Source organism: Lichenostomus cassidix, chromosome 5, assembly GCF_008360975.1.
Source record: "Lichenostomus cassidix isolate B80296 chromosome 5, HeHo_3.0, whole genome shotgun sequence".
Classification (NCBI taxonomy): Eukaryota; Metazoa; Chordata; class Aves; order Passeriformes; family Meliphagidae; genus Lichenostomus; species Lichenostomus cassidix.
The window spans coordinates 50,267,572-50,294,332 of record NC_139486.1 but is presented as its reverse complement, the minus strand read 5'-3'; the positions used below and the strand labels follow the sequence as shown (position 1 = coordinate 50,294,332).

Here is a 26,761-nt window from a genome sequence, read left to right as displayed (position 1 = left end):
TCCTTTTTACCTGCCTAAAAGGTAGGTGCCTAAATCCTTAATATAGTAATATAAGGTTTCTGAATAGCGTGGAGCAAAAATAGAGGATGCTTGTGCAGTATTTTTCTGTTTACCTGAACATGAGCAATGTTGAGGCTGCCTTTCTAGCAGGTGCAGTTAAGGAGTATTGATGGACTTCTCTCAAAACATAGTTGTGGTCATGAATTCACACCATTTGTGCAACTCAAATTGGTCTGCTGTCCCTCCACTTTCCTTTTATCACCTGTACCACATTCCTGGGCTCACAGTGTGTCCAGCCCTAAGAATAAGGCATTGGTTGGTGCTTTTTACTGTGCACTGATTTGAGAAGAGCCAACCACTTCTCTGCCTCCAGAATGAATTCTGGTGAAAGTGTATTCCTCTTCCAGAGGAGCAGTTTCAGCTCCTGAAGTGTGTTGGGTGCTGGTTTTGGTAATGACATAATTTAAGACTTTTCTGCTTTCTGTTGTATTTTGGGTTATTAGTGTGAAAATGGTCAGCTAATCTTAAGAATGATGAATTGGTTTAAGTGGTTCAAGTCCAGAGAAATTTTATGTTAAAACAAAGTAACAAAAAAAACCCCATCTTTTGGAACTAGGAATGAGCTTGGTGGAGAACATTTGCTCCCAATAATGGTTGTCTTTTGAATGTATTCAGGCAAAATTCGCATTAAATTCTAGTGAGAGTTGTGAAAATAAAGCTATGCACTTTTAAAGTCCTGTCTTTAATTAACGAAACATCATGAAATAAAGAAGATGTCTTTATTTCATTATTAAGTGGGCATATTGTACACAGCATTTTTCTCTTTTTTTTCTTTAACATACTGTATTTGTTTAGCAAACTGTATTGAGCCATCTTAGTAAATGAGGGAAATCTTGCAGCGGTTTTAATTCATGATAAAGCAACACTGAGTTTAGGGGGGACAGGTTTCCTGCAGAATGTAAAACTTGCTTCAGTTACTTCAGTATGTCTGTTTTGCACTTCCTTAAGATAATTATATGTAACTTTATATGATAAAAATTGGGGTAAGGAAACATTTTAATTAATTAGCATTGCAGAAATTGGATCCCCTAATCAGAGTTGAACTTGAATATTTGGTGAAGGGGGTCAGAGTATGTTTGCAGTCTAATGTGCTGCTGAACTTATGCCACTGTGCTGTAGCTGAGAACCTAAAGACCTGATGCCTTGTTTCTATATGCGAGTGTTTTGGAAATGGATGTGCAGTCAAGGGAAAGCTCTCTATAACCACCAAAACTCCTATCAGTTGTCCTAACTTATTCTGGTGCAATTGATTGTACATGTGGAAAGGTCTGCATGGTAAATGAAAAACCTCTTGATGGCTTTTGAGTTTAAACTAAATCCACCTCTTAGATATATCTGCTTATTTGTTGGTTTCTTTACATTGTTGGGGTTTTTTTTAATATTGTCCCTCTGTCAGACACAACATGTTAGATTGTTTGTTATCAAATGAATGATACTGTTCTGTTTCACTGTAGAACCAGCTGAACAACGTACCACTGTAGGATGCTTCGCAATGTCCTAGGAAAAACCTTCCGATTTCTGGGGTACGCTGTGCAATATGGCTGCATAGCACACTGTGCCTTTGAGTACCTTGGAGGAATTGTTGTGGTAACTCTTCATTTTCATGACATTTAAAAGAAGATAAGACTGTAATACTGAAATTGTTAAATGGGATGATGCCGATATTTTGGGTTTCTTAATTTTCTTTGAGGTGTTAAACACAATTTATGGGAAGCGGGTCCAGCCTTTATGAAAGTTATGTGTCCTTGAGGCATTCATATTTTCTGATGTGTTATTGCTTGAGGCATCACTGAAGTAAATGGGAAAATCTGATTAAACGTTTTGCGGAGAGTGCATCCTTTAAGAAAGACTGGAGTCACCAAGAGGAAATGCTTTTTCTGGGTGTTTCATGTTCCCTCCCCCTCCTCCCCTTGTCCTTAACCTAGCAGGTACTGCTGCTGGACATGGGGGAGTTTGGCTATGAGCTGCTTTTACAGCTTCTGTGATGATTTTGTGCTACAGAAGCTGGAGAAAGGGCTAAGCTGGCAGGGCTTTGAGCACTGATTTTCTGAGAGATTGGGTGCTGAAATGAGTTCTCAGGGGCCCATAGCACCTAGCTCAGTTCAGGACCAATCCCAAGGAAATGTGGAGCTGTAACAGACTTGGGGCTGATCTGGAGGCTCTCCTCAGCTTTTAAATGCATCATGTATTTCCTTGGAGGAGCTCACTTTTAGTTCTCTACACTATACCTTTTCTAATTTATTAGATATCATTTGAATATAAATTTATTTTTGATAAAAGTAGTTTGAAATAGTAATTTTTTCTCATTTATTTTTAATTTGCAGTGTTCTGGACCTTCAATGGAACCAACCATTCAAAACTCTGATATTGTCTTTTCGGAGAACCTTAGCCGCCACTTTTATTGCATTCGAAAGTATGCTCCTCTGTTGAGACCAGATTTTTCTAAACTAACTTTTCACTGTCTGGAAGTTAAAGTTACCAGCACATACAGCCCAATGAACAACTTGTGAGAATTCACTTTGGATTTAGTCTATTGTCACTTACAGCTTTGACTAAAAAACTGAAAAAATCTTCTCCCCCCCCCACCCCAAAATGATTCTATTGAGTGACTGTAACTTCTTCTCTAAGCAGTTTGGTCTTGAAAACCAAGCTATGGGTATTACTAGCCTCAGGTTGTAGTCTTAGATGTTTCATAAATTATCTAAGTAACAAAAGTTCACTCCACCTTTAAAACTTTGTGAAATTACACCTGAGTAAAACTGAAGAAACCAAAATTGTACACAAGAATTTTCAGCACAAGGGACTGTTTTTAATGTGTATGAATATTTTTGGAGTGTGCACCCTGATGCTCATGTACTCAGCCAAATAGTTTGTAATTAGAGTTCTTCTGTTTGTTTTTGTTTCTGTTTTTTCATCTCAGAGGAGATATTGTAATTGTGAAAAGCCCAAGTGACCCCAAATCAAATATCTGTAAAAGAGTAATTGGCTTGGAAGGGGATAAAGTCTGCACAAGCAACCCTTCAGATTTCCTTAAGAGTCACAGCTATGTAAGTATTAGAGTTTCTTACTATGTAAATTAATGATTACTTCAGTAGCCCTGCTGGTCTGTAAAGGATTTGCAACATTTGTGAATCATCATAAATCATAAAGTATGACATTTATAAATGATTATTCTTGTATATGTACAGTAAAATGTTGTACTTTTAGCCTGTGTATGCCAAGCTGTCATTCTCTGCCTTTTGTCTCTGTAGGAACTCTACACAGATAATATTTGTGTTCTGCCCTTTGCTTAGTCCTTTTTCTCTGGAAGAATACTCTGAATTTTTTCTGCATGAAGTGCTGTACAGACAGCAGACTCAAGGTCTTGGTGTTCAGGCAAAACTGTTCCTGTATTTTAAATGACTGGAATAGCTTTGAATATTTTGCTTTCAAAATTATACTTTAGTGTATCTAACAATTTCAATGTAACAATATTTTAATGTTCCTAGGTATGGGTGGAAAAGTAGCAATTTTCCTAACTTGGCCAAAAAGTCAGGTGATGCAATGAAAAGGGGAAAATAATCTCAATGCTCACTTGTCTTCATGCAGATAGACTGCACAGAAGTTTGGGAAGATCTGAGACAAAATATTTTTAGCAGCTTCTTTTTAGGCTGTCATTAGAAAAATCATCAGGAATTATGATCACAGGAAAATGTATGGTGTTTCTTGCCCCAGAAGCATGTTTGACCATTACCTGTATTCAGCACCTTGTGGAGCCATCAGATATTCCCAGGTGTTTTGAATCTTTAAACAAAGCTATTATTTTGCCCTTTCATATCCACTTCATCCTCACAGTCAGAATAAGAAGAATAAGCATCTGGCTAAAGTCCTGTACTGTGAAGGTGGAGAATATTATGGAACACTCCTTATAGCCAGCTATAGTTTGTGAATTTAGCTTCCATAAAGGCAGCCACCTTCACCAGTGAAGCCTCCAGGTTCTATTGCTTCATTTGTACTAAGCAGCTGAAGTGGAATTCGTCTTTACTAAAATTAGTGGCCAAATTCTTGTCAACATTTTGTTTAGCACCAGAAAGCAAGAATATGACTCATGCCCTGTTCTGAGGGGTTGAGTTTGTTTCTTCCACTCCAGTGTTGAGGCAATGCATTTTGGGCACCTGCCTTGGATGTGCCCTTCTGGTCTAATGCCAGGGCCACTGGAGCTGCCATTTTTAGACTTTGGTCACTTGTGGGCACAAATGAGGAACTCATTCTTTGTTAGAGATTGAAGGGAAGGACAGAACATTTAGTTTTAGCACAATTTGATTTCTGGAAAGAGTTTAACCAAGGAAAAATGTACAAAAAACCCCAAAGAACACAAACCCACGTTTCCATACCAAGTTGAAGAAATCCTCTAGCTCTGGTGGAGATCGTAATTGTGATGGAATACGAATTTCCCAGAGGAGACCAACCTGAGATGGAAACCTGAATTCTGTGTACTCTGTCAGAAGACACAAACTGAATTTCTCTGAGCATCTTGTTCCTTGTTTGTCTTAGGTTTGGGAATGATTTTTACTTAACAGGATGCCAGCTTTTCTGGAAACAGTGAAATAACCAGATGAATATACAGCAGAACTATTTGTGCCCTACTGCAGGATTTCTTGTCTCCATTTTTAAGCCAAAATGTAAGGAGAAAGAGCAGATAGGGAAGGCAGAGTCCATTTCCTGTTTTCATACAGGCTAATGTGTGAAAATACAGGAAAGTGACAGCTTTTGTAATTCTTACATCATAAACTGTATCTAGGAGGAGAAATTATTTAATGGAAATGCTTTCATTGTGCCTGATACCTGTGCCTGTTTTCCTTCTACCTTTAGTGCTTGCTGAAGAGGCAGGTCTTTCCATCTGTTCAGGAGACACTTCCTTTACAGAAGAGTAGATTCTCAACATAGAGAATCTGCACTTCATGTTCATAACTGAGGCTGGATTGTTCACTAAGTAAATTGTTGTTGAGGAGGGGAAAAGTGATATGTTTATATTTAGACAATTGTCTAATTAAATTCCTTATTTCAGTGAATCACTGTGCAATGCACTTTTAACTCAAACACAGAATTCCTCACAGCAAACAATGGCAGCAGATTTAGCGAGAACTGGCTGTTGTTTTGTTGATACTTGCCTGAGGTGGGTTTTTGAAAAAAAAAGATTGTCCAAACTGAGGGAAGGCCTGGACTAGGATTCCAAATGGCCAGGAGTGCTGCTGGGGGGGTCTATCCACCAGGGAAATGCACCACTCCTTAAGTGAGCAAAGCCTAGAAAGTGTCATGAGTTTTGTACTTCAAATTTGGCTACTAACTGCTTTTTCTCAAATGGGAAATGTGAGTGGTGTGTAAATGCTCACTGCAAAGTGTGTAAGGGCAGAGGAGTCTTTGTTTTTGTTATGGTGAACTGCTCAGCTTTCCTTGAGGCCTTGTCTCCTGTTTTGGGACATTCTTGTCATGTTTGCAGACTTATCACAGTAAATATGAAATATCAGATGCTAGCAATATTGCCAAATTAGGCAGCTCAAACCCCTGCTTCAGTCTGTGCAGGTGGTTGCCAACTAGTGGATAGGTTTTCTGAGTTAGCCAGTTCCTGGACATGTCAGAATAATGGCAATACAGTGTACTTCATGCAGCTGAGGGTGAAATCTAAGCAGCTGCTTTAGATTTGCCCTAAGGAGAATCCTTAGAGTCATGTTGGTAGGAATTGTGCTTAGCCTGTACTGACTGTGTCAGTGGTAGTGTTGGCATATTTTACAGATTTTAAGTTAGGGATTTTTGTGCTTAGAAGCACTGTCACACATTATTCTTACTCTGAAGCATAAGAGAATGTTCAAATCAGATCCTACTCGCTGTCCTGGTTCATTCATGAATATACTCCTCAGCATGCCTTTATGTGTAGATAGGAGAATGGAGAACTCTGTTTACAATTTGCTCTCTGTAAAATGACACAGATGAGTATTGCTGCAAACAACCAAGGAGATAGCTGTAGTTTAAATATAAAAAAAATTCCAAACACAACAAACCAACCTTCCAAGCTATAATGAAAAGAAACAAAAAAAAATCATGCATAAGCTGAATAAACTGTTCTGAAAAGAGGTATTTCAGTTGAGTAGAAATGTATTATAGCAGTGGCAGTTAAAATACTTCTGCTGCTATATTTAACTGAAGTAATACATCATATAAGAAAAATTATTTTTGTCAGAGTGCACTAAGTGTAAAGCTGTATCAAAAAACTGTCTGATGGAGTTGTTGGATTACAGGCTGATGGAACTAATGCCACATATAAAACTGAGTGGTATAAATTAAGCATGTGCTTAAAACACAATTTAAGTACATAAAAAACATCCTTTGTACCCTTCATATGCAAAAGGTTGGAGTTTATATAACAATAATGAGGGAAATCTTCCTATTTACAGGCAAGTATAATAACATTTCTCTTTTGCGTAAGCTGCTGTAGTGTTACAAAGGAAAATGTAATTTTCCTTTTTGTTGATGTCTGGTATGGAATATGAGCATTAGGCTAGCAGTTTTGCAGGGCTCTTTTTTGGTTTTGGGCTAAATGTGCATTTGTAAATAGAAGCAAGTATATTTGCTGTAATAAACATTTAAGAATGCATAATGTATTTTTTCTGTATCAGAGGCAATGTGGTATGAACCCAGAAGTTAACAAGGTAAACAAGTTATGTTGTATTCAGAACTAGTTTCAATTATTAAAAAATATTTTATTAATTTGACTATATGGATGTAAATAATGAGGATTAATAAGGGAATTAATCACAGTAAGCCCCATAAATGGTCTTTAAAAAAGAACAACTGAAAGGTTATTTTTCATATTTAGGCTTTTATTTCCTGTTTTAAAAAGTCTTAATTCAGATCCAGGTTTATAGTTCAGATGGAGTATCCTATTGCTCTATTTGAATTTGTTTTAATGCCATTTACTTTAGCTTTAATTTCTTTACGTACCATATGTTCTTGTGCTGCAGCTCCTGTTTACAGTCTGAAAAAGTGAGGGTAAACCATCAGATTCAAACAGCTTGTATGTCATAAACCACCAATGTGCTAAGCCTTTGTGGCACTTAAACAAAAGTAGTCCCTAATAATGTCACTTAATAGAGGCAGAGTCTGTAAATAAGGAACTGCCTTTCACAAGTCACAGTGATAAAAAGCTGAGATACAAATCCATATCTGAGCAACCCCATGCTGCTGATCAATCACAGCTCACCACTAATGCTGCCAGCCTGGCTGGGGGGGAGTGTGTTTACCTTGTGCTAAAGTGAGCTTCACTGCGGAGATGGCATCTCTTCATCCTGTGGGAGCTCCAGAGCTAACAGAATTCCCAAGATAATGCACCTCACTGTGTTTGCACATCACAGAGGTGGCCCTGCACAGTGCTATTAACTCTTAAACAGTTCTTGGCAAATGCAGTAAGAATGTAATGGGGGTACTGAGAATAACATAATGTCAAGGCAAACAACACAGTATCATAATGACTGGGCAGTTCTACAGGTTTTGGATACACTGTGCAAGACACTGAAAAGTGGTTTGATATTTCAGAGCGCTCAGTACCATTGGATAGTCTCTTTAAAATATCATGAATAGCAATCAGAAATAAACCTAATTAAAACACTAGTTCTTTTCCCTTTGTTCTAAGTATCTTTATAGCATGTTTACACTCATGGTTTAGTACTACAGTAAAGGTTCAGTAGTTGCTGATACAGAAAATGAGTAAGATTTTTTTTTTTCTCCTCCTTAGTTCTAAGTGTTCTAGAGGCTTGAGAAGTCACGCTATAATTTTAACCGGCAGCTGTGCTAAATGTCTGGTGGAGAGGAGAGCTGATTTGGCATACTTTGTGTTTGCAGATCACTCTATAGAGAGTTTGTGACTCAAGCTAATCTTGAATTTTCTGAGAAGCCATTTCAATCAAAATTATGATTTGCCAAAACTAAATTATTCAAAGGAAAAGAAACACAAAGGATTTTATCAGTCTTCTTCTCGATACTTCAAGGGTTTCTTTTGCTCAAGCGGCTTGCGCTTTGTACCATTGCAGTTTTGGTTTTGATACTTCAAGAACAGAGAAGTAGCATCAAGAGTTCACCAGAGCTCATCCAGGTCTGTGGGGTCAGGGAGGAGGGTGGCCAGACATGGGCATGGCTGTACCAGAGCTCATGGGGACACAGCCAGAGGCTCCTGAATGAACCCCCACGAGGTCTCCCAATTCCTTCTGGAAGAGCTCTTTCTTCCCCACAATGTGACCAGGAGGAGGCAGCTGCACCCCATCAGCTGCTCTTGAGAACAGGCCAGTGACACCAGTGTGGGGTGAGCACTGCGAGGCTCTGACACTGCCCTGCTGCTCCTGTTCACCCACTTCATCCCTGAATGAAAGCAGAAAGAAATGTCCTCCAGGATTTAAGGGAAAGGTGTTTGGAAGGCACTAATTTCTGAATTTATGGCACTAGATATTTTTCCTCTATGGAAAATGGCCTTGGCTGTGCTGGTCAGATAAGTTTGAACCTTCAGGATTTTATGATTCTGTTATTCCTTTGCTCAGTAATAATTTCTAGGAAACTGCTCAGGATGTTTGGTTTTAGTCTGACTATAGCAACTGTGCAAGAGAGATTCAGGTCACTCCTGATGGAGCTGGCAGCCAGTACCTTTAAGATTCCTGAACCCTGCTCACAGCATTTATCAGCCATTGTTGTTCCCAGGCTGAACTGCAGGTCGGTGAGTACAGGCATGGCTCTGGCCAGGGCACGCTGGTGATGGTGATGGGCTCTGTGTTAGAACCAGCAAGTTCCACTTGGGCTTTGCACCCACAGGGTTTTTTGTTCTCAAACCTATACTTTTGGGTGACCCTGCTGCATTATCTGCTATCTGGAGAAGAAAATTAAGTCCTTCTTAATTATTGCTGTCAGAAAGGTCTCTGCAAACTGTTAAGTAATCTTTGATGGATTTGTAATCAATATTTTCTTTCAAAACGCTCATCTTCTGTAAATCTAAATCTAGTAAGAGTCTGGACTGATGAATCACAGATATTTTGAATTTTTGTTGAGGAGTTTCTAAATGTAGCAAGGACATTTGGGTCTGAAAGTTTTGACCTATGAACATGAACCAGTTAGTTTTAATTTTAACTGATAATAGTTTTAGAAAAGGAAAGATGACTAATAATTTAAATTTAGGGTTGCAGCTAGAGATTTCAGGAATCATATATAGTTTTTCCAGCTGACTCAGATCTGTATATTTAACAATATGATCTAGATCTCAGCATTAAATATTTATAGCAGTAAACAATGCATGCAAGTGTTTGAATTATTTAACACAGCTGAAAACTTTTGCAAAGGTAAAAAGTGATACTGAGAGAAATCAGGTATTATTCTCATTTGACTGGTTTAGACATCTCTGATGTGAAAACCTCTCCTATTAAGCTGTGAGGGTAGTGATCAAACCTTTTAAGTCCCAAGTCAATCTCAGAACAGCAGTAGTTACTCCTACATTACCCAAAGTTTAGAAGGAGCAACAGTGGTTAAACCCCAAACATTCAAATAACCAATGAATGCTTTAACAGGTCACTGGAAGAGTTTACCCAGATCTGTGTTCCAGAACAACACCCAATTGGTGTGCTTGCATGGTGGAGAAAAATGTCTTAAAAATTCAAGTCTAAGTTAATATTCCTTAGTTCCCTTGTGGTGTGTGAATTAACACTGGAGGTTATGTGATTTTAATATTGGTTAATATTTAATTTCAAAACTTAGACCTAAGTTCTCGTATCTTACCTTTTTATAAATCTATTAAAATAACAAATGTCTTACTACAGAGAATGAATTAATAATATAAATATGTAATCACAATGAATTTAATTTCTATATGAAACCACATTAGTCTTTCATTGTCATCCTCACTAATAACAATCTGGATCTACACCATAATGTCTTCTTTTTAATATGTGCATTTAAACAAACTGGGTCAAGTACATTATGTCTTATTCATAAGCAGCTTAAACTGTTCAGCAAGTAGAGGGAAAATGCTAAACTCTTTGGAAGTGCCTATAAATTTAAGGTAAATTAATTATGTTATAGTTTTTAGGAAGTATTAAATTCCAGGTAATTCAGCCTTTTAAGGATACACAGAAGATGTTGATTTAATATCTGCTGTACTGTTTAAGTTCCAGTGTGGTTGCTACCATTTCATGGCTTTTTCAGCACAAAAAGGTAAATATAAATGCTTACTCTGATTTTGAAAATATTGAGCTAATTAATGTGGTTGGGTTTTACACAGATGGCAGCCTTAATATGAACAACATTTATGACAAACCTACAGAAACAGTGCCTGGAGCAACCAGATCATTAAAAAAAAGTATTTGTTCAGCATTGTTCAGTCTTGGTTCTGAATTAATAAATAAAGGATTAAGGAGTAGTTATGTGAGACTTTAAGTATAGAGTGATAAAACAAACTCCTGCATTTCTATGGTGTATATTTTATCCTAACTAGATGCAATTTACTTAAATAAGGCAATTTAATCAGTATTTAGTAAATTTGTCATTTGATATTGTAGAATCTTTCATCATATTTCACTTTAATCAAGAAAGGTAACACCTGTGGTTTATTCACAAAAGCTTCTTTTGTTAAATGAACACCCGCAGGCCATGAGGCAATTACATTTGTTGCTTGTACCAAAGTAGGAGGCACTTAAATAGACCTTAGTAGGGATAGATGAGAACTTGCAGACTTTATTCTTTTGTCCAGCACTGAGATTAGTTCTTATCATAGCTCAAGAAGGAAGCCTCTGAACTGAAAAGAAAAGATGAGAATGATTTAAAGTTCTTCTTAAGTTTGAAACTTTGATATTGCTGGAGGTGATGTGAATACCTGTGACCTTACAAAAGTTCAAACATCTACTCGCAGATGATTGTACGTGCTGATGTTTTTTGAGATTGCAAGACATTCATGTTTGTAAGTCCCCTAAAATCACAAACAAAAACTCCCTCACAACAAAAATCCCAAACCACAGAAGCCTGTTTTCATTTAGTTGGGTTTGGGGGTACTTTTGAGGCAGGTAATTCCGTCTGTTAATTTTATTTGCAGTACATTAGTTTTCTAGCATGCCAGTTAAATGCAGTGTAGGGTTCTTATATCTTGGGTTTGAAGATATTTTAGTAATCAAAGAAAAAATTTTGGCATCATGTAAAGAAACCAAAAGAATATAATTATTTGATGATTCCCCCCCCAAGTAAATTAATGTTTTATATGAATATGCATCAAATACTTGCCCTGTACTTCAGTTTTGCCACTTTAACTGCCCCGCTGAGTAATAGGGCAATTTTTGCCAGTTTGTCACAATGAAAAATGCTTATTTGGAGTGAAAGAGAATAAAGTACTGCTTCAAGCTCAGTTTTTCCCAAGGATAGCCTTGTTCTGGTTTGTCTGCTCCTGTGCTAGAGCCTGGGAAGGGAGAAGGGGAAGAGTCATGTGGCTGATGGGTGTCGTTTATTCTCACACATTTAAGCTGCACTGCAGATAACCAGTTCCGCCTGAGAACTGCCATTCCTTGGAACTAAATCCTCAGATAATCTGCACAAAACAGAGGCATGAGGTTGCTGAGGCAAAGGGAGTCATCTGCAGACAATCAGAGGCAGCATTTCACAGGAACCTGCCCTGCTGAGGAAATGCTGGTTCTGCAGGAGAGCTGCTTGTCCTGTGAAAATGCAGTGGCTGGGCTTGTGAGACTTTCCCATCTTAGTTCTGCTCTATATGTAGGGGAGATGAGAAATGCTGCCCAGCCCAAGGTAATGCATGTGCCAGCAAGCTGATAAGCCTACCAAAAATCCAAGGGGACAGACAAGCTGAATAGGGAATTCCTGTATGGCAGGACTGGGAGAACAAGCAGTAGAGGAGCTGGACTGAACCAGTGGATTGGTGTAAAACAAAGCAGGTGGCATTTCTTTGTACAGGGGCCTGTGGAAGGAGATGGTACCAGTGGGCATTTTCCTCAAGTGGGGGACCTGGATTTGTTCCTAATGGTTCACAACCAGACTTTACTCTAGAGTGGTATTTCACTTTGTTTATTCTGTTATCCAGGAACTCTGTCTTATGTAGACTGTTGTATTTAGAGTCTACATGGCTCAATTCTAAAATACTCATGCTGCTTATACTTAGAGTTTCATTTATTTGGTTAGTTTATTTAGTTAGTTAGTTTCCATATATTTTTTCTCTGAAATGTGGTCATAGTAGTGTTTCAAGTACATTCTTGCTTTTTGGAAAAATGTATGTTAGTTTTATGTCCATATTAAATATTCTCTAGATTGAGAATACGTTGCTTCACTTAAATTTTCAGCCTAGTTTAAAGTTTTTTGGAAATTTTTTTTAGAAGCAAAATCCAATTAGAAGTGTAATTATTAAATATTTTATTTGGTAACTTGGAAGAGGTTCTTTGCATCTGAAATGTTTTTAAGAAAACGCAACAAAATAGGATTGTATTATCCAAGCAGAAATCTTAGTTTAAGACTTGTAGGAGCAACTGCTTCACATATGAAAGCTTCATACTCTCATTTAGGTAACTATTACAGCTATGTTGCTATTTCTCATTTTGTCATTGAGTCAGCCAGTGAATGCCATGAATGTGTGGTATGTAATATAGTTAATGCATAATATATATGGGCAATGAAAGGTCTTTGTCATATAGTATAAGGTCACCATCATTAATTTTCAAATTATAAAAAGGGATTTGCTATTTTGTGATCATCATTATTGCAATATAATGTGTTGTGGATTCTGCCTGCACATAGAATGAACTGTGATCTTAATTAGAACTTTGACAAGCCTACTCCGATAAAATGATGAGATTATTCGTAATTGATGTCACAATCAATTACCAGTTAGTTCATCATGAATCTACTAACAGGTCTAGCCTTGGTGCTGGCCCCAGGATGTTGATGAGTGTGTGGCTGCCCTGTTCATGCTGTTACTGCGACAGGAGGGCAGATTTTCAGTCAACATCCTAATGACCTCTTTTGAAGTCTATTAAATTAATGACCCTGTCACATTGGTCTAACCTCTTACATCTTCATTTTGGATTTTTTGTTGCAAACCATTGGTTTTTGAGCACATGATAGAACAGATACTTTGGAGCACTCCTTCTCATCCCTCTAAATCTGGCAGTGGATCTTACTAGATTCAATAAAAATTAGTTCATTACAGTCATGAAATACAGAACACAGAAAGCAGGAAATACACTGTAAGGCAAACTGTGCTTAACACAATTCTGTTCTGGTTTCTTTTCACATCTCAATCTTGCTTAATCATAGGTGCCTAAAGGACATGTTTGGTTAGAAGGTGATAATCTCAGGAATTCTACAGATTCCAGGTGCTACGGACCTGTTCCTTACGGGCTGATAAGAGGACGCATTTGTCTTAAGGTAGATATATTTATACTATCTAAAAATAGTTGCATTATTACATTTTTAATGCTTGGGTGTTAGGTATTGAAACTTGTCTGACCAAAGCAACGTAAAAGAAAGCATGGACACTCCAGCAACCTGCTCTAAGAGGATAAATCAACGACTGAGTTTTTGGTGGGAGGACTTTATAGCAGAACTCTGGGCAGTCACTGCTCAGAAAACTAATTATTTTGCAAGCAAATCCAAACCTGATAAAAACACAAACATTCCCACATACACCTACTGCACAGATGTACATCCATCCTTAATTTGATTCTTGCTTCTGCAAAATGGTAGAAAAGGGCATTCTGTGTTTCACTCTTGTAGCTCCTAAGTCCCAAAATCAAAATGGAGGAAAAGATTCTCTTGAGGACTCACACACATACTTGGGACATACAGACTGGCCCTACTGCTTTTCAGACTAAAAAAAGTGAAAAAGCTTTAACAGAAGAGTCCACCACTGTGCCACCGTAACTGTCTACCACATTTCTATTTTAAAAAAATGTTTTGAATTAATATTGTACTGTATAAACCATCATAGTTCCTCCTCCTTCTGCTTCAACAACTCTACAACTTTATTTTACACTAAATTATTTTGTCATATTATCTGCATTATTAATTTACTCTTTTACCAAAAAGCAGAAATGTAACATAATTTCCTCTCCCTAAAAAGCTGAATCAAAGAAACAGGGGAGTGTGTACTACAGACTTACGCACCTGCTTTTAGAAAGCTGAATTTAAAGTTGTGCATTCAGAACAATAAAAAAGGTTTTCTCCATATAGTTCAACACATCCACAAACCCATAATTTAGCACAGCTGTATTACACAGGGCAAATTAGATCTTTCCAATTTAACAAAGCCTTATATCCTTAATTTACAGTATTTATGAACACAGTTTGGGACTTTTCAAAAAATCTTCCTTGCAGCTATTGAGCACAATCAGTAATTGCTTACTAAACCTCAGACAACATGTCCCCCTCAGCCCTTCTAGCAAGTTTTGGGTGACCTCTGTTCTTCCTGGTTTGCATTTGCTCTGAGTTCTTCCCTGGTATTTACTCAGCACTCTGCCCCTTCTCCCACTGTTTGCCTTACCCTGGACACCAGAGGGGAAATGCTGATTCCAAATAGGGCTGTTTTTATGACCCAAGTCTTAGCTTGGGTTATTGACTGCTAAGATAGAAATGATGCTAATATGCTGACACTCCTCTAATGAGAATGTGGTAGTAATAATGCAACTAAAAAAACGTTTCTCCAAACTGATGTACAGGAATAGAAAAGCTGCTGTTTACTTTACTTTTACTTTTAGGGGACTGTTAGCAAATACTGGATATGTGAAGAACCTGTGTGTGTGGACAGCCACAATCAGTCACAGTATCTCTCCACAGCAATAGATTTTGTGTCCAGCTTGCACCCCAACAAGGAAGGTGTTTGAGAGACTTTAATGAAGTGACTGACAGGACTGAACCCCAAGTAAACTCAGTAAAATGAGTGGAACTCACACACAGATAATTCATATTGAAGGACTACTTTAGGATTCCAGAGCATTGTCTGTTAAAAAGTTAGTATGTGAGTTAGTATGTAATCACTTGATACTTAACCAAAATAATTTAACCAAACTTTACAGCAGTTGTTTAATGACAGTGATGTAGAATGGTGATTATTCGAGTTTTAATGCAATTCAAGAATATGGTGCCTAATGAAAGCAAAATGAGTTTATTTTTCAAGTGAGCGTTTATAGATGGATTCTTTACAATAACTCACATAAACATACAGTGATCTTGGTCCTGTGTGTTGCTGCTGCTCATTGCAGTGGGAGGCAGCAGATAGACTGCATGGGGGTGATTGATCACTGACCACTGGCCAGGAAACCTCTGTGTGCTTTTGATGCAGCCTGCTGCAGCTTTGGCTTCTCCTTCATCAGACAGTTTTTACTGCTTTCAGAAATGGATTTTGGAGAAGCACATGTAACAGTGCCTTTCAGTGCTAAGTTACATTTTTAGGAATGGATGCAAAAAAACCCAAATCTAATTTGGAAGTCATGCATTGCAACAGAAGAGAGTGAGCTTATCCAACCTAGCTGGCTGAATTTGTTTAGCCAACCTATTCTTGACAGAACATAAATGTTTATCTGAAGTTTAGACTGAAAGTTCTCAGTGTTGGTGTACCAGCTTCGAACCCTTACAGAAAAGCAAAAGGTGATTCTGTCTGCTCCTTTTCCTCCCTGCCACCACATCTACTGCCATTCTACACACAGGGTCATTCATTCCATGAGGGGCTGCTGAAATCAAAGCAGCTGCAAATTCAGTAAAAGCACTGGGAATCCCAGTTTGACAGAACCCATGCTTCATCCTGTCCTAGGTAGGATATCCTGTGCATTCCCTGGATTTAGGCTCCATGTCAACACTAGACCCTTGGTGTATCTTCAAAAGAGCTAGTTAGCCCCATTTATCCCCCGTCCATCAGATCAAATCTATCTATGTAGGCCACAGCAAAGAGGGCAAAGAGCTGCTAATTGGAAGAGCCAGTCTGAATGAACAAGTCACAGTCAACTTCTGTCATAACTCTAAAGGACTTGGGAATTACCACAGAGTGGCATGTCTTTGTTTCACTGAGGAGAGGTTTCCATCTCTTTCCAACCACGATTGTTTCTCAGGTTCTCCCTGCCTGCAGACTGGATAAAACATAATTTTCATTCTAACTCTACCACTAAGATTACTGTGACAAATTTCAAATTACACTGTCAAAGCAACATTTAAAGCTAATTTGATTACTTTTACTGAAAAAAGTCAATTGCAGTAGCTGTGATTTGAGTTGCCTGAAATGAGATTTGTGCTGGAGTGAATGGACTAAGAAACTTCCTTCTCCAGGCCTTTACTGAGATCAGCTTAGATTTGTTATATGGGATATTTTTCTTTCCTTTTACTTCTGTTTGCCTTCAAGGCCAAACAAAGACTTGACACCCAGCCTGCAGCCAGCACAGGCCCTCTGCATAGCCCTGAATTCTGTACTTTGCTGCTAACCAAGATCACAAATATCCTTCTGTTGTTGGCTTGTATCTGTATATTTGTGTGGAACTTAAAAAAGCTCACCGGCTGATCAACACAGACTTACCTCTCTATGGTTTTGTGTATCAGTAGCTGTTCCTCATGCTCCTCCCTAGCTGCACTGCCAGAACCACAAGGATTTTCTAAGATCTTTCACCAGAGTGCTTTGAGCCTTTTTCTGATCCACAGCACTTGAGGTCCTGAGCGTGATTCATCCTTCTGCCTTCCGGAGGGCCCAGGCCCCTGGAGCAGTGCACAGCCCCAGTCAGGAGGGAGCTGCTGCTGGCTCCTGCTGTGCTCATCCTCAGCTGCCTCAGCCTCTTCTCTCGTGGCCTTCAGTGCTGGGCACAAATCATGGGTAAAAATAACTGAAACTTTGCCGGTGCTTCCCCTTTTAAATGAGACAATTACTCTTTCACTCCACACAGAAAGCAGCAAAGGCTCCCTCTGTGCTGTGGCTGTTCCATGAACTCAGTTACAGAGTTGCTGTCAGGTTTGCTATTCCTGGACAGTGACTGTATACCTTCTTTAAGACCAACTTCTATGGAAAAATAAGCACAATAAACAAAATACTGACAGATACTCTGGGAACAAGGTAGTTTCTCTGTCTAGGCTGCTTCATCTTGAGCAGGGGCTGTGAAATTTTTAAGGGATTAGAATTACAGTGGGCATTGATTCTTCAGCATAATCTTTCCCTTCTTCCTGCTGAGCCCCTTGTGCAATCTTTGAAAGAGCATCTTGCAAAGAGACAAACATTCAAGGGAGACAAAGGACAATGACTAAACGAACGTCCTTGCTTTCCTTTACTTCTTTTTGCATTTGAGACCATGCTGCATGTAATTAGCGACTGTCCAGAGCAAAGTACTCCTGGGATCATGCAGTACATGAAAAGCCATACAGTTAATTTCTGGAGAGAAGATTTTTTTTAATTGGTCAGCATCATTGTCTAACAGCTGTAGTGGCTCATGAGTTGTGCTCTTTTGTAAATAACTGTCTCCTTTGCAGAGGAGTCCCTTGGTCCAGAGCCCTGATGGTGGCAGGCACTCCACCCCTTCATTCCTGTTTATATGTTTTAAGTTTACCTGTAGCCTGCAGATCTTTTTTCCCAAGGTTTGGTGTTTGCAGTTCAAAGGCCCATCTTGAAAATGCAAATGTACACCTCACCACGGGGAGGTCCATGTGTCTCATACTCTTTTTTCTCCTAGATGGACCAAAAAACATACACCTTGTCTTTTTAAGTCATGAAGAGCTTAACAAGCTAGAAAACATTGAATCTGAAAGACACTCTTTAGGAACATACTTATTTCCATGGCTGAAAAAAGTTAAGGAATTCCTGAGGCTCTCCATAGCAAAGCATGCCCTGTATAAATTCTAAAGTTCACGCTATGGAATGATTCCCTGTGATGTACAGTATTTATTACTCCTAGTAAGAGAAGCACATTGGTGAGGAAAGTTCTTTACCCTGTCAACCAAAGAGATAAAACATTATGCTGTTTATAAACAATTACAATAACAAATGAAAATACTGAACTTAGAGTTGTGATTAAAGTCTCTTGTATTTTATTTTACAGATATGGCCGCTGACCGACTTTGGATTTCTACGTGCAAGCCCCAATAGCCATCGATTTCTTGATGATTAAAAGACTTAAGTTACTATTGACAGTTTTCATAGTATTTTCTATTAAAATTAATGGAATTATTTTTGCTTAAAATAAACACAAGTATTACTTGACAAAGATGCCTCTTTTTGAAATTACACCTGACTTCAGAGTGAGAATTATACACTTCTGTCACCAACAAAAATGATGTGCCTCTTGCTCCACTTCCTCTGGCAGGTCACAGTAAGTGCTTGGCTTTAGGAGAAGGTGTTGGGGTTTTGTTACAAGCCAAGGTTAGCACTGACTGTTAAGAAGGATGGGAAAGGCACAGCGCACTTTACTGTGTGGTCACACAGCCAGAGCCACTGCCAGCCTCTCCCTACATCAGCAGGTGGTACCAGGGCTGGAATTGAACATGGCACCAGTGGGATTCTGATCTGCTGGTCACTGCCAGGAGTGCTGTGGGGTTTCCCTTTAACTGCCCAGCAGGGTCAGAGCACAGCTTCCTCGTTAACTTTCCTTGCAGGAATGATCACTTCATTTGTTCTGATGATGGAGAGCAGAGTGTGCTCCTGCTCCAGGCTGGCCAGGTGATGTCAGTCACTGTCAGAGGGCAGTTCACAGCCACCAGCTCTGCTCCTCAGCACTGGGACAACCAGCCTCTTCCAGCTGCCACTGTCTCGTCTTTCTAGGCTCAAGTCCTTGAGGGGATTTAATGAACTTAAATATTTAGCTTATAAACAGAAAATGTTCCTGTTTCCCACTACTGAAGCTTGCTCTTCATTATCTTCAAAGCATTCTCACATCTGTGCCTCCTGATTGAATTTTGTCATCCGAGCTGTTAAAAGGATTTAATCTTAGAGGAAGGGCCCAAGGTAGAGCTGCTTCAGACTGAAATTGAAAGAAGTTACTCTGTTGTTTGCTGGGAAAGAAACGTTGTTTAGATCAGGAGATACATTCCAGTTGTACAGAATTCAGTGTTCTGGGTTGGAGGTGTTTAATAACCGCTCTTTAGCTGCAGAAGGAAAATCCAAGCCTCGTGTCTGCAGAGCTGTGTGATCAAAGGGGCACTTCTAATTTTTAAGCCTGAATGAAATTTTTCTTGTAGTGCTCCCCTTTCCTTTAACACACATTTCTTTAGCAGATGCTGTCACTTGTTTGTCCAGTCTTTTGAAAAGTTTGTAACACTTAATGTACTTCATTGAAACAATCACTGAAGGATCTCGATAACAAGTGAACATGTGTCACAACAAACCAAAGATACATCTTTGGTTTCACTCTTGAAGACACTGTAATTCCCACCACATCGGCATGAGAGAGTATAGAGTTGTTCATCTGCCAAAAAAGAAAAGCGCCTTTAGTGCTGGAAAAGAATCAAGAATTTATTTTGAATTTTCTTCACAAAGCTGCTGTTAGTAACAAATAACCTCCCACTGCTGGGTTGTAAGTATCAGTATCTGTGCTACCATTTGTAGCTCAAAAAATAACTGTATTCTCAAAATGTTTCAGTGACTGAGGTATTCTTACAGCAAACAACCAGTGGAGAGCCAGTGGAGTCTCTTCAAAAAACCCAACAGTAATAACAAGGTGCATATCCATGAAACAGATGATGTTCAAAGAAAAAGCTAAGTGGTGTTAGTCATACATGTGACAGATCAAGGATGCTTCCAAAACAGACTGCTAACCCAGGAAACAGAAGAAAGGAAAGTAGGATTTTCCCTCCTAACATCTTAAAAAAAAATTTAAAAAATCAGCCATTTATTCCAAAAGCAATTAAATAAGAAAAGCCAGCGTAATAGTAATGAGGGAAATAGATGAAGAAAAAATTAAGATGAAGAAAGATGAAGATAAAAGCCCTGTATGAAACACATGCATTCTATCATCACAGGAAGAACAGGAAGAGGCACAAGAGATATGGGAAGAATCTCTTTACTCAATTATACAAGAGGAAAGCTAGGTGAAAAGTGGTACTGAAATTGGGGGTGGGGGAAGAGATGTGGAAGGAATGGAAAGCAAGTGTCACAGAAAGTTAAATTCTAATCCAGGTAATCTCAGAGAGCAAAATAGCTTTGTCTCATGAAATACAGAAAAAACAGAACTTAAAGTAAGACAACAATGGTGTAAGATGCAGAAAAAATAGAAAACATTAACAGACACAATGAAAGGCATTAGGAACCACCAGCAAGGCACTCATACCTTCATTCCAGGACATATCCTCAAGATAAATCTGTGCATGAAGTGGCCATTCTTTTGTCAGGTTATCTTCTATAAAGCAAACATGACAGATGTTCAGTCTTTTCTGATAAATTAATAGTTTTATATACCTAGCAGTCAATCTGGTCCCTACTAGAGAGTCCTACCTAGACCACTGTATCAGTTAAAAATGCAGTTCTCTAAAACTTTAGTTTCCAGAATACCATTGCAATTCCAGCAAACACATAAATAAAAAACACCTGTAGGGAAGAGTAGTCCAAGTATTCTTTTATGATAAAGAGTCTGTCAGCACAGAAACAAAGTCAATTCTGGCCTGTACCTGAGAGATCTGCTGCTGTTCAACCCCCAGATTCTTCCAACATTGAGTACAGCATGAAAAGTGTACAACACAGCTGACAGCACCAAATGCAAAGTCTGCAGTACAAATTGGTGGTTTTTTTCCATTTATCAGCACACTCATATTTGATGTACAAAGTTCACACAAAGTTCTTTAGCTTAACAATGTGAGATCTTGTCAACAAAGTTACAAGTGAAGCCATAAAAAGTAATACTTAAAAAGTAAAAAAAAAGACGTAACTCCTTACAACTTAATGACACAAAGCCTCCTGGCTGCTGCCTGACACCTGAAAGCTCCAACTCCCCAAATGCTGTATTTTGAAGAACAAGAAATGCCCAAAAGCTGAACTTCAGCACACACACAGAAATGCCTTAAGCTGGACAAGACTCAGGAGCTTAGTGCCTAAGCAGACTTTAAATGAGGTTGTTACTGAGGAGGGAGGTGTTCCTCCTCTTGGAGCAGTGAGTTCTTAAGCCTGTTTATAGTTTAATAGCTTTTGAGAGCATGGAGGGTTTTCTCCAGCTTTCTTTGAAAAGTTGGCAGTGAAATAATCTCTTATTCCCGAACATTTCATTGAGCACTTGCTGGAAAAATCAGAGCCCCAGATTATGTTGTTTTAATTCCCAAGAGAGTGCCCTACCTAATCACTACATTGTAGAGTATTCTAAGTGGTTCCCAGCTTCTCCTGTGTAACTTGTAACTTCCATGTAACTTCTTTGCTCTGGCCTGAAAGCAGAACTGAAGGACTTTGCTGCTCCCTCTGCAGCAGCAGCCCAGAAAAACTGCCTCTCCAACCTTTGTCTGATCAGGTAATGGAGTATTTCCTTTATCACCAAAACCCAACCATCAACTATCAAATCCCAGTCTTAATTTTGCAACTCACTATTCCATTTTCAACTGAAATGTGCATTATATATGCCTGGGAATGAGCCTCATCTAAATAAGTTCTCATGAAAGCAATTAAATCAGACGCACTGGAAATAATGACAGCATCAGTACTGCCTCTTTGATATTACCTTTGCTGAACACCTATTTGGTAAAGAAAAGGTCAGAATGAAAAGAAAATTAACCCACTCAGACCCAATACTTCAGTATTGTCAAAAGAAAGGGAAAAAAATCAGCAGGATTTTTTGATGAAAAAATGATGAAAGAAAACCGGAAGATACACCAATTACATGGAGCAACATCATTTTCCTTACACCTGATCAGAGCATTAGTTGACTGAGGTGCCAAAATACAATAAAGGATCAAATGGCCTTATCTCATGCCGAATAACACCAATGTTACTGGGAGTTTGCCTGGTACAAGCTACAAAACATGAGGACTGGAATGGTGAATGTCCTGAAAACACCCAACAAACCTTTCCTCCAGCAGGCCTTGCTTGAAGCAGAATCCTCTTCTTTGAGGAATAAAACAATAAAAAAACAGATCAAAATGAAGTTTGCCTACTTATCTGAACCTCTGTGTATACTTCTCACCACTGCAATCAAATAAGACAGTACTGTAACTGTGAGAACAACATGAAAATGACAAATGCTTCCTATTTAACATTTCTTTTTAATACTGGGAAGAAAAACTCACAATTCTCACAAAAGAAAAGGGTCTCTGAAGTTGTAGAATGAAAAGATTTTCATGTACAGGTAACAAAAAATTGAGTTAGAAAACTCCCAGAGTTACCCATTTGGAATTCACGAAGCAAGATTTCACTCAGAACAACTTTTACAGAATTGGTGGTGGAGGTCTGGGTCATGCCTCACTGCTATAAAGTATGAAAAGGGCAGATGGGCCATAAGCCACCATGAAGGGAGCTGGTACAATATAACCATGGCTCCTTGCTGGTGGTTCTCTGAGGTAAACCTGTCCCATTTTCCCTCCCTTGCCAAAGAAGGTTGACACTGGCAGTGTTACCAGTGCTGAGTTATGCAGTGGCCTTGCATGTGACATCTGCTCAGACTGTAAAACTCTGTGTACAGAGTTGTCATTTCTGAAACACTCTGAACATACAGGGACATGTGAAGACCTGATCATCCACCAGAACTCGTGAAACAAATTTTAATTCCCCAGTAGTACAGCCTGCCTGGCTTTGCCATCTATTGGATTTGTCTGACAACAAGAGGTGAAAGGATTCTGCAGCTCCATTGTCTCAACTGCAGGATCTAAGAAAACACTGGCAGGCTCATCAGAGAGGTTTATGAGCCTGCAATTCAAAGAGATTAAAAGGAAAAATCTACTGAGATTCTTTCAGGCTACAGAACAACATTAAATAACTATTAGGAGCTTGGTTCAGTAAAGCTTTACTAGAGCCCTTGCTGGGTCATTCAGAAATTGTAAAAGAGGAAAGGTATTTAAGTTTCACTTGAGGATACAATAAATATTTCTTAGGCTATTTAAGCCTGGGTTTTAGGGAAAGGGTTGCAAGCACTAAATGGAAATTCAACCCTTTTAACAGTTTATGGTAATAGTAAAAATAGTCATAATACTTGAAGGATTTTTCTAGCTCTTTATCATGCATGCATACTTAGGATTGATTTTTTTTTTCAAACCAAACACAATTAAACGTCAAGATATGTATTTGTCAGTCACATACTGTTCATATCTACTCTGCATCAAAATCATCACTGGATGTTTTCACAAGTTAATTTTTTCTGATAGACTTTTCATTTTAAAACAATTACTTAAAACTGAGTCTTTTGAGTTAATTTAAAACAATCACACTTACTTTAATGTGAAATTTTAACAAAGTCATGTGTTAAGAACTTTCATACAAAAAAAGATATGTTTGTTATAAAAATACCAAAACAATCCTGCTTCACTTGTAGCAGATGAGATTTAACACCAGAGAGTTCAAACACGGTAAAACCACTGGTATTGTCAGCAAAGCCTGGATTAGTGAAATGTGCTATTTTAGGCTAAGTACAATTTTTTGTTGTGCCTCACTGCCTAACAGAAAGGAACAGAGAGTGGAAGCAGAGCCATTCTCAGAGGCAACTGACACAAGCTGGAACACTGGCAATTCCAGTGAGAACCTGGAATTCCTCATGCCTAAGAAATGACACAAGAATAAAATGGAAATGACACTGGAATATTATTCATCTATGAAAATTGCATTTGAAGTATTCTTCTAAAACTCTAATTTAAAAAATCGAAAATCCCAAAGAGGTATGTACCAAGATGTGAAAACTCCTCCCCCCAGCCTATAAAACCTTGGAGCCTACAAGAAAAATGGAGAGGGATATTATACAACAGTATGTAGTGACAGGACAAGGAAGAATGGATTCAACTAAAAGAAAGCAGGTTCTCATTAGATAGTGGGAAAAAATTTTGGACTGTGAGGGTGGTGAGGCCCTGGCACAGGCTGCCCAGAGAAGCAGTGGATACCCCATCCCTAGAAGTGTTCATGGCTGGGTTGGATGAGGCTCTGAGCAACCTGGTCCTGAGGAAGGTGTCCCTGTCCATGGCAGAGGGGCTGGAACTGGATGGTCTTTAAGGTGTCCTCCAACCCAAACCATTCTGTGATTCTATGATTTATGAACATCTGTGTCCATCCTCATGTGAAAATATACCATCCTCCACAGAACCTCACTAGAGCCATACATGGGAAATCCCCATGATTCCTAATTTTTCCACCCAAAATCATATGCAAAGCAACTGGTTTTAGTGTCAATCCCATGACTAGCTTTGAATTATTTGCTACATTTATCACCAGAAATTAATCTAAGGCACAAGCTTATTGATTTAATTTTGTGACCTTTCTGATAATCATTAGAAATTAAAATACAGAGTGAATTCACATTATTGCCTCAGTAATGTGATTGTTTAGATACAGTGCCTTTGTAAGTCAACAAAAATCCACAAAAGTTGCAGGGCTGCTATTCAAAGGGGCCTGGATAGGATACAGAAATGGGCTGGCAGGGACATCAAAGGGTTCAACCAAGACTGAGTCCTGCTTTTGGGATGGAATAACCAGTATAGGGTGGGAGCCATCTGGCTGGAAAGCAGTGTTCCACACTAGGACCAGAGGGACCTAATGGACAATAGGCTCAATATGAGTCAGCACAGTGGGACTCCTGTGGCAAAGGCCAGCCCCACACTGGGCTGTGGGAGCAAGAGCATGGCCAGCAGGTCAACAAAGGGATTGTTTCTTCCTCTCTACTCAGCACTGAAGAAATTGCATCTGAAGCCCTGTGTCCAGTTTTGGTGTCCCCAGTGCAAAGCCCTGACAAAGGGGAGCAAGTCCATTGGATTGCCAGATGGTCAGGGCCAAGGAGGATACAGAGAGACTTCTCAGAGGTGCCACAGGAAGGAAGAGAAGTGAAAGGGACTAGTTGCAAAGTTCTTATATGCAACTTGATAGAAGCAAAACATGTTTTGATCGATTTGGGGTTTGGCTGGTTTTTCTACTGTGAGGGTGCTCAAACACTGAACTGCTGTCCAGAGCAGCTTGGGAATCTCCAACCCTGGAGACACTAAATCCATGCTGGAGAAGGCCTGAGCCACTGACTATGAGGACTTGCTTTAAGCAGAAGATTGATCTGGATGGCCTATGAAAGTCTCCTCCAGCCTGTGTGATTTTCTGATTCTGTGAGAAGTTTTTCATCTTTCCATCTGTGTCACAAAAGCATGAACTTTCAGGTTTCAGATGATTTCTAATATAAAAAATGTGGAACAGGTTTTTTCCTAGCTAAACTCACTGAAACACTTTTGGTAATTGTTAATATCAAGCTTGATTTTAACTGCATATTCATATTTTTAAATGGGATACCAAAGAAAGAATGGAGAAATCTAAGAAAATCTATTAACAAAAAACCCAAGTCTGTTCTTCATAGGTAAATTGTTATGCGGCTTATTTTTTCCACCCCCAAATTTTTCACAGGGACTGTAAGCAAAAGATTCACTATCATAAAAAGATATTCTTATATGACAAAACAATGAATTGGAAAACATTTCAGAACACATACAAAAAGGCAGTTCTTGTGAGATTTCCAGATCAGAAAAGCCTGGGCAAGCATTTGAGCCAAAATTCTGAACAGTTTGTGGTTTGTCCCTTCCCCTTTAATGCTCTGGCCTGAAGGCACAAAAAAATTAGGAGATTATTGGGAAACCTTCAGAGAAAAGCAGTATTAAGATATAAAAGCACATTTACTTGTTTCTCTCAACAATTCAAACAAAAAGAAAATTAAAACCATAGAGCCCCACAGAATTTCATCTCCTTGGAACTTCCCTGGCTACTGAATTTCTGAGCCAAGTAATTAGGATTTAGTTAGTGTAACACAAGAAGGTACATACAAATAAACAATCTGTGAATTGGGGAAGAGACTACAGTGCAAAGGGCTTCCTGCTGATGGGCAGCCACATACACACACACACTGGCATCCTTCAGATCCTGCTTCCTACACTTCCTTTGCATCTTACTAACTTGCTGTATTATCCTTCTCATCACTATTCTCCTTAGCTGCTGTCTCAATTCCTTTGTTTCTGTGAGCTTTTATGGCAGTGTCTACGAATTTGTCTAGAATCATGACTTCAGAAGCAGCTTGACAGGCATTCAAAGAGCTAGAATTTATTTCCCCATCATTTTGCTGCCAGGGAACATGCTGGAAAGAATGCAGCAGCACGGCACATGTGTGTTAGGTGTGGCTCAGCCTGAAACACAGGGGCCCTGGGCATGGCACACTGTACCAAAAACCAACTCATTGCTACCCCATTACCAAACACCTGCTAAATAAAAGTACAATCTGATTTCTGTATTTGCCAAGTCTTTATATAGAATCTTGAGGTGGTTTTTCCAGGAACTCATCTGGATGCAAAAGAATCTCAGAAAATACAGATAATTTTCAAGTTACTGTCAAAACTAATTTATAGCAATGTCCTTAAATTCTAAAGGAAAGCAAAATATTGCTGCAGCTCTCTGCTTCAGTGGATTAACCTGACCCAGGCAAAACGGAACTTTATAGTCTAGATTTAAGCTTTAGGTAAAGCTTTCTAAATACAGAAAAGATTCCTAAGCTAATCTCCAATATTTCTTTTATCCTCTGCATGTACAATTTGCGAAAAGATAAAA

The 26,761-nt window shown here is 38.8% G+C and overlaps 2 protein-coding genes across 3 annotated transcripts in view; one reads left to right on the top strand and one right to left on the bottom strand.

The window, feature by feature from the left end:
- The window catches only part of IMMP1L (inner mitochondrial membrane peptidase subunit 1), a 30,550-nt gene extending 12,263 nt beyond the window's left edge, over nt 1-18,287 (top strand). For both annotated transcript variants that reach the window (XM_085062998.1, XM_085062999.1), the window contains exons 2-6: nt 1,515-1,647; nt 2,385-2,473; nt 2,981-3,107; nt 13,375-13,485; nt 18,123-18,287. In XM_085062998.1, coding sequence (XP_084919124.1) covers nt 1,543-1,647; nt 2,385-2,473; nt 2,981-3,107; nt 13,375-13,485; nt 18,123-18,191 — 501 coding nt within the window. In that variant the 5' untranslated portion in view covers nt 1,515-1,542 and the 3' untranslated portion in view covers nt 18,192-18,287. The remainder of the gene's footprint in view (nt 1-1,514; nt 1,648-2,384; nt 2,474-2,980; nt 3,108-13,374; nt 13,486-18,122) is intronic.
- Nucleotides 17,839-26,761, bottom strand: part of DNAJC24 (DnaJ heat shock protein family (Hsp40) member C24) — a 34,343-nt gene continuing 25,420 nt past the window's right edge. The window contains exons 4-5 of the mRNA XM_085063000.1: nt 20,346-20,414; nt 17,839-19,484 (exon numbers count right to left, since the gene is read on the bottom strand). Coding sequence (XP_084919126.1) covers nt 19,360-19,484; nt 20,346-20,414 — 194 coding nt within the window. The 3' untranslated portion in view covers nt 17,839-19,359. The remainder of the gene's footprint in view (nt 19,485-20,345; nt 20,415-26,761) is intronic.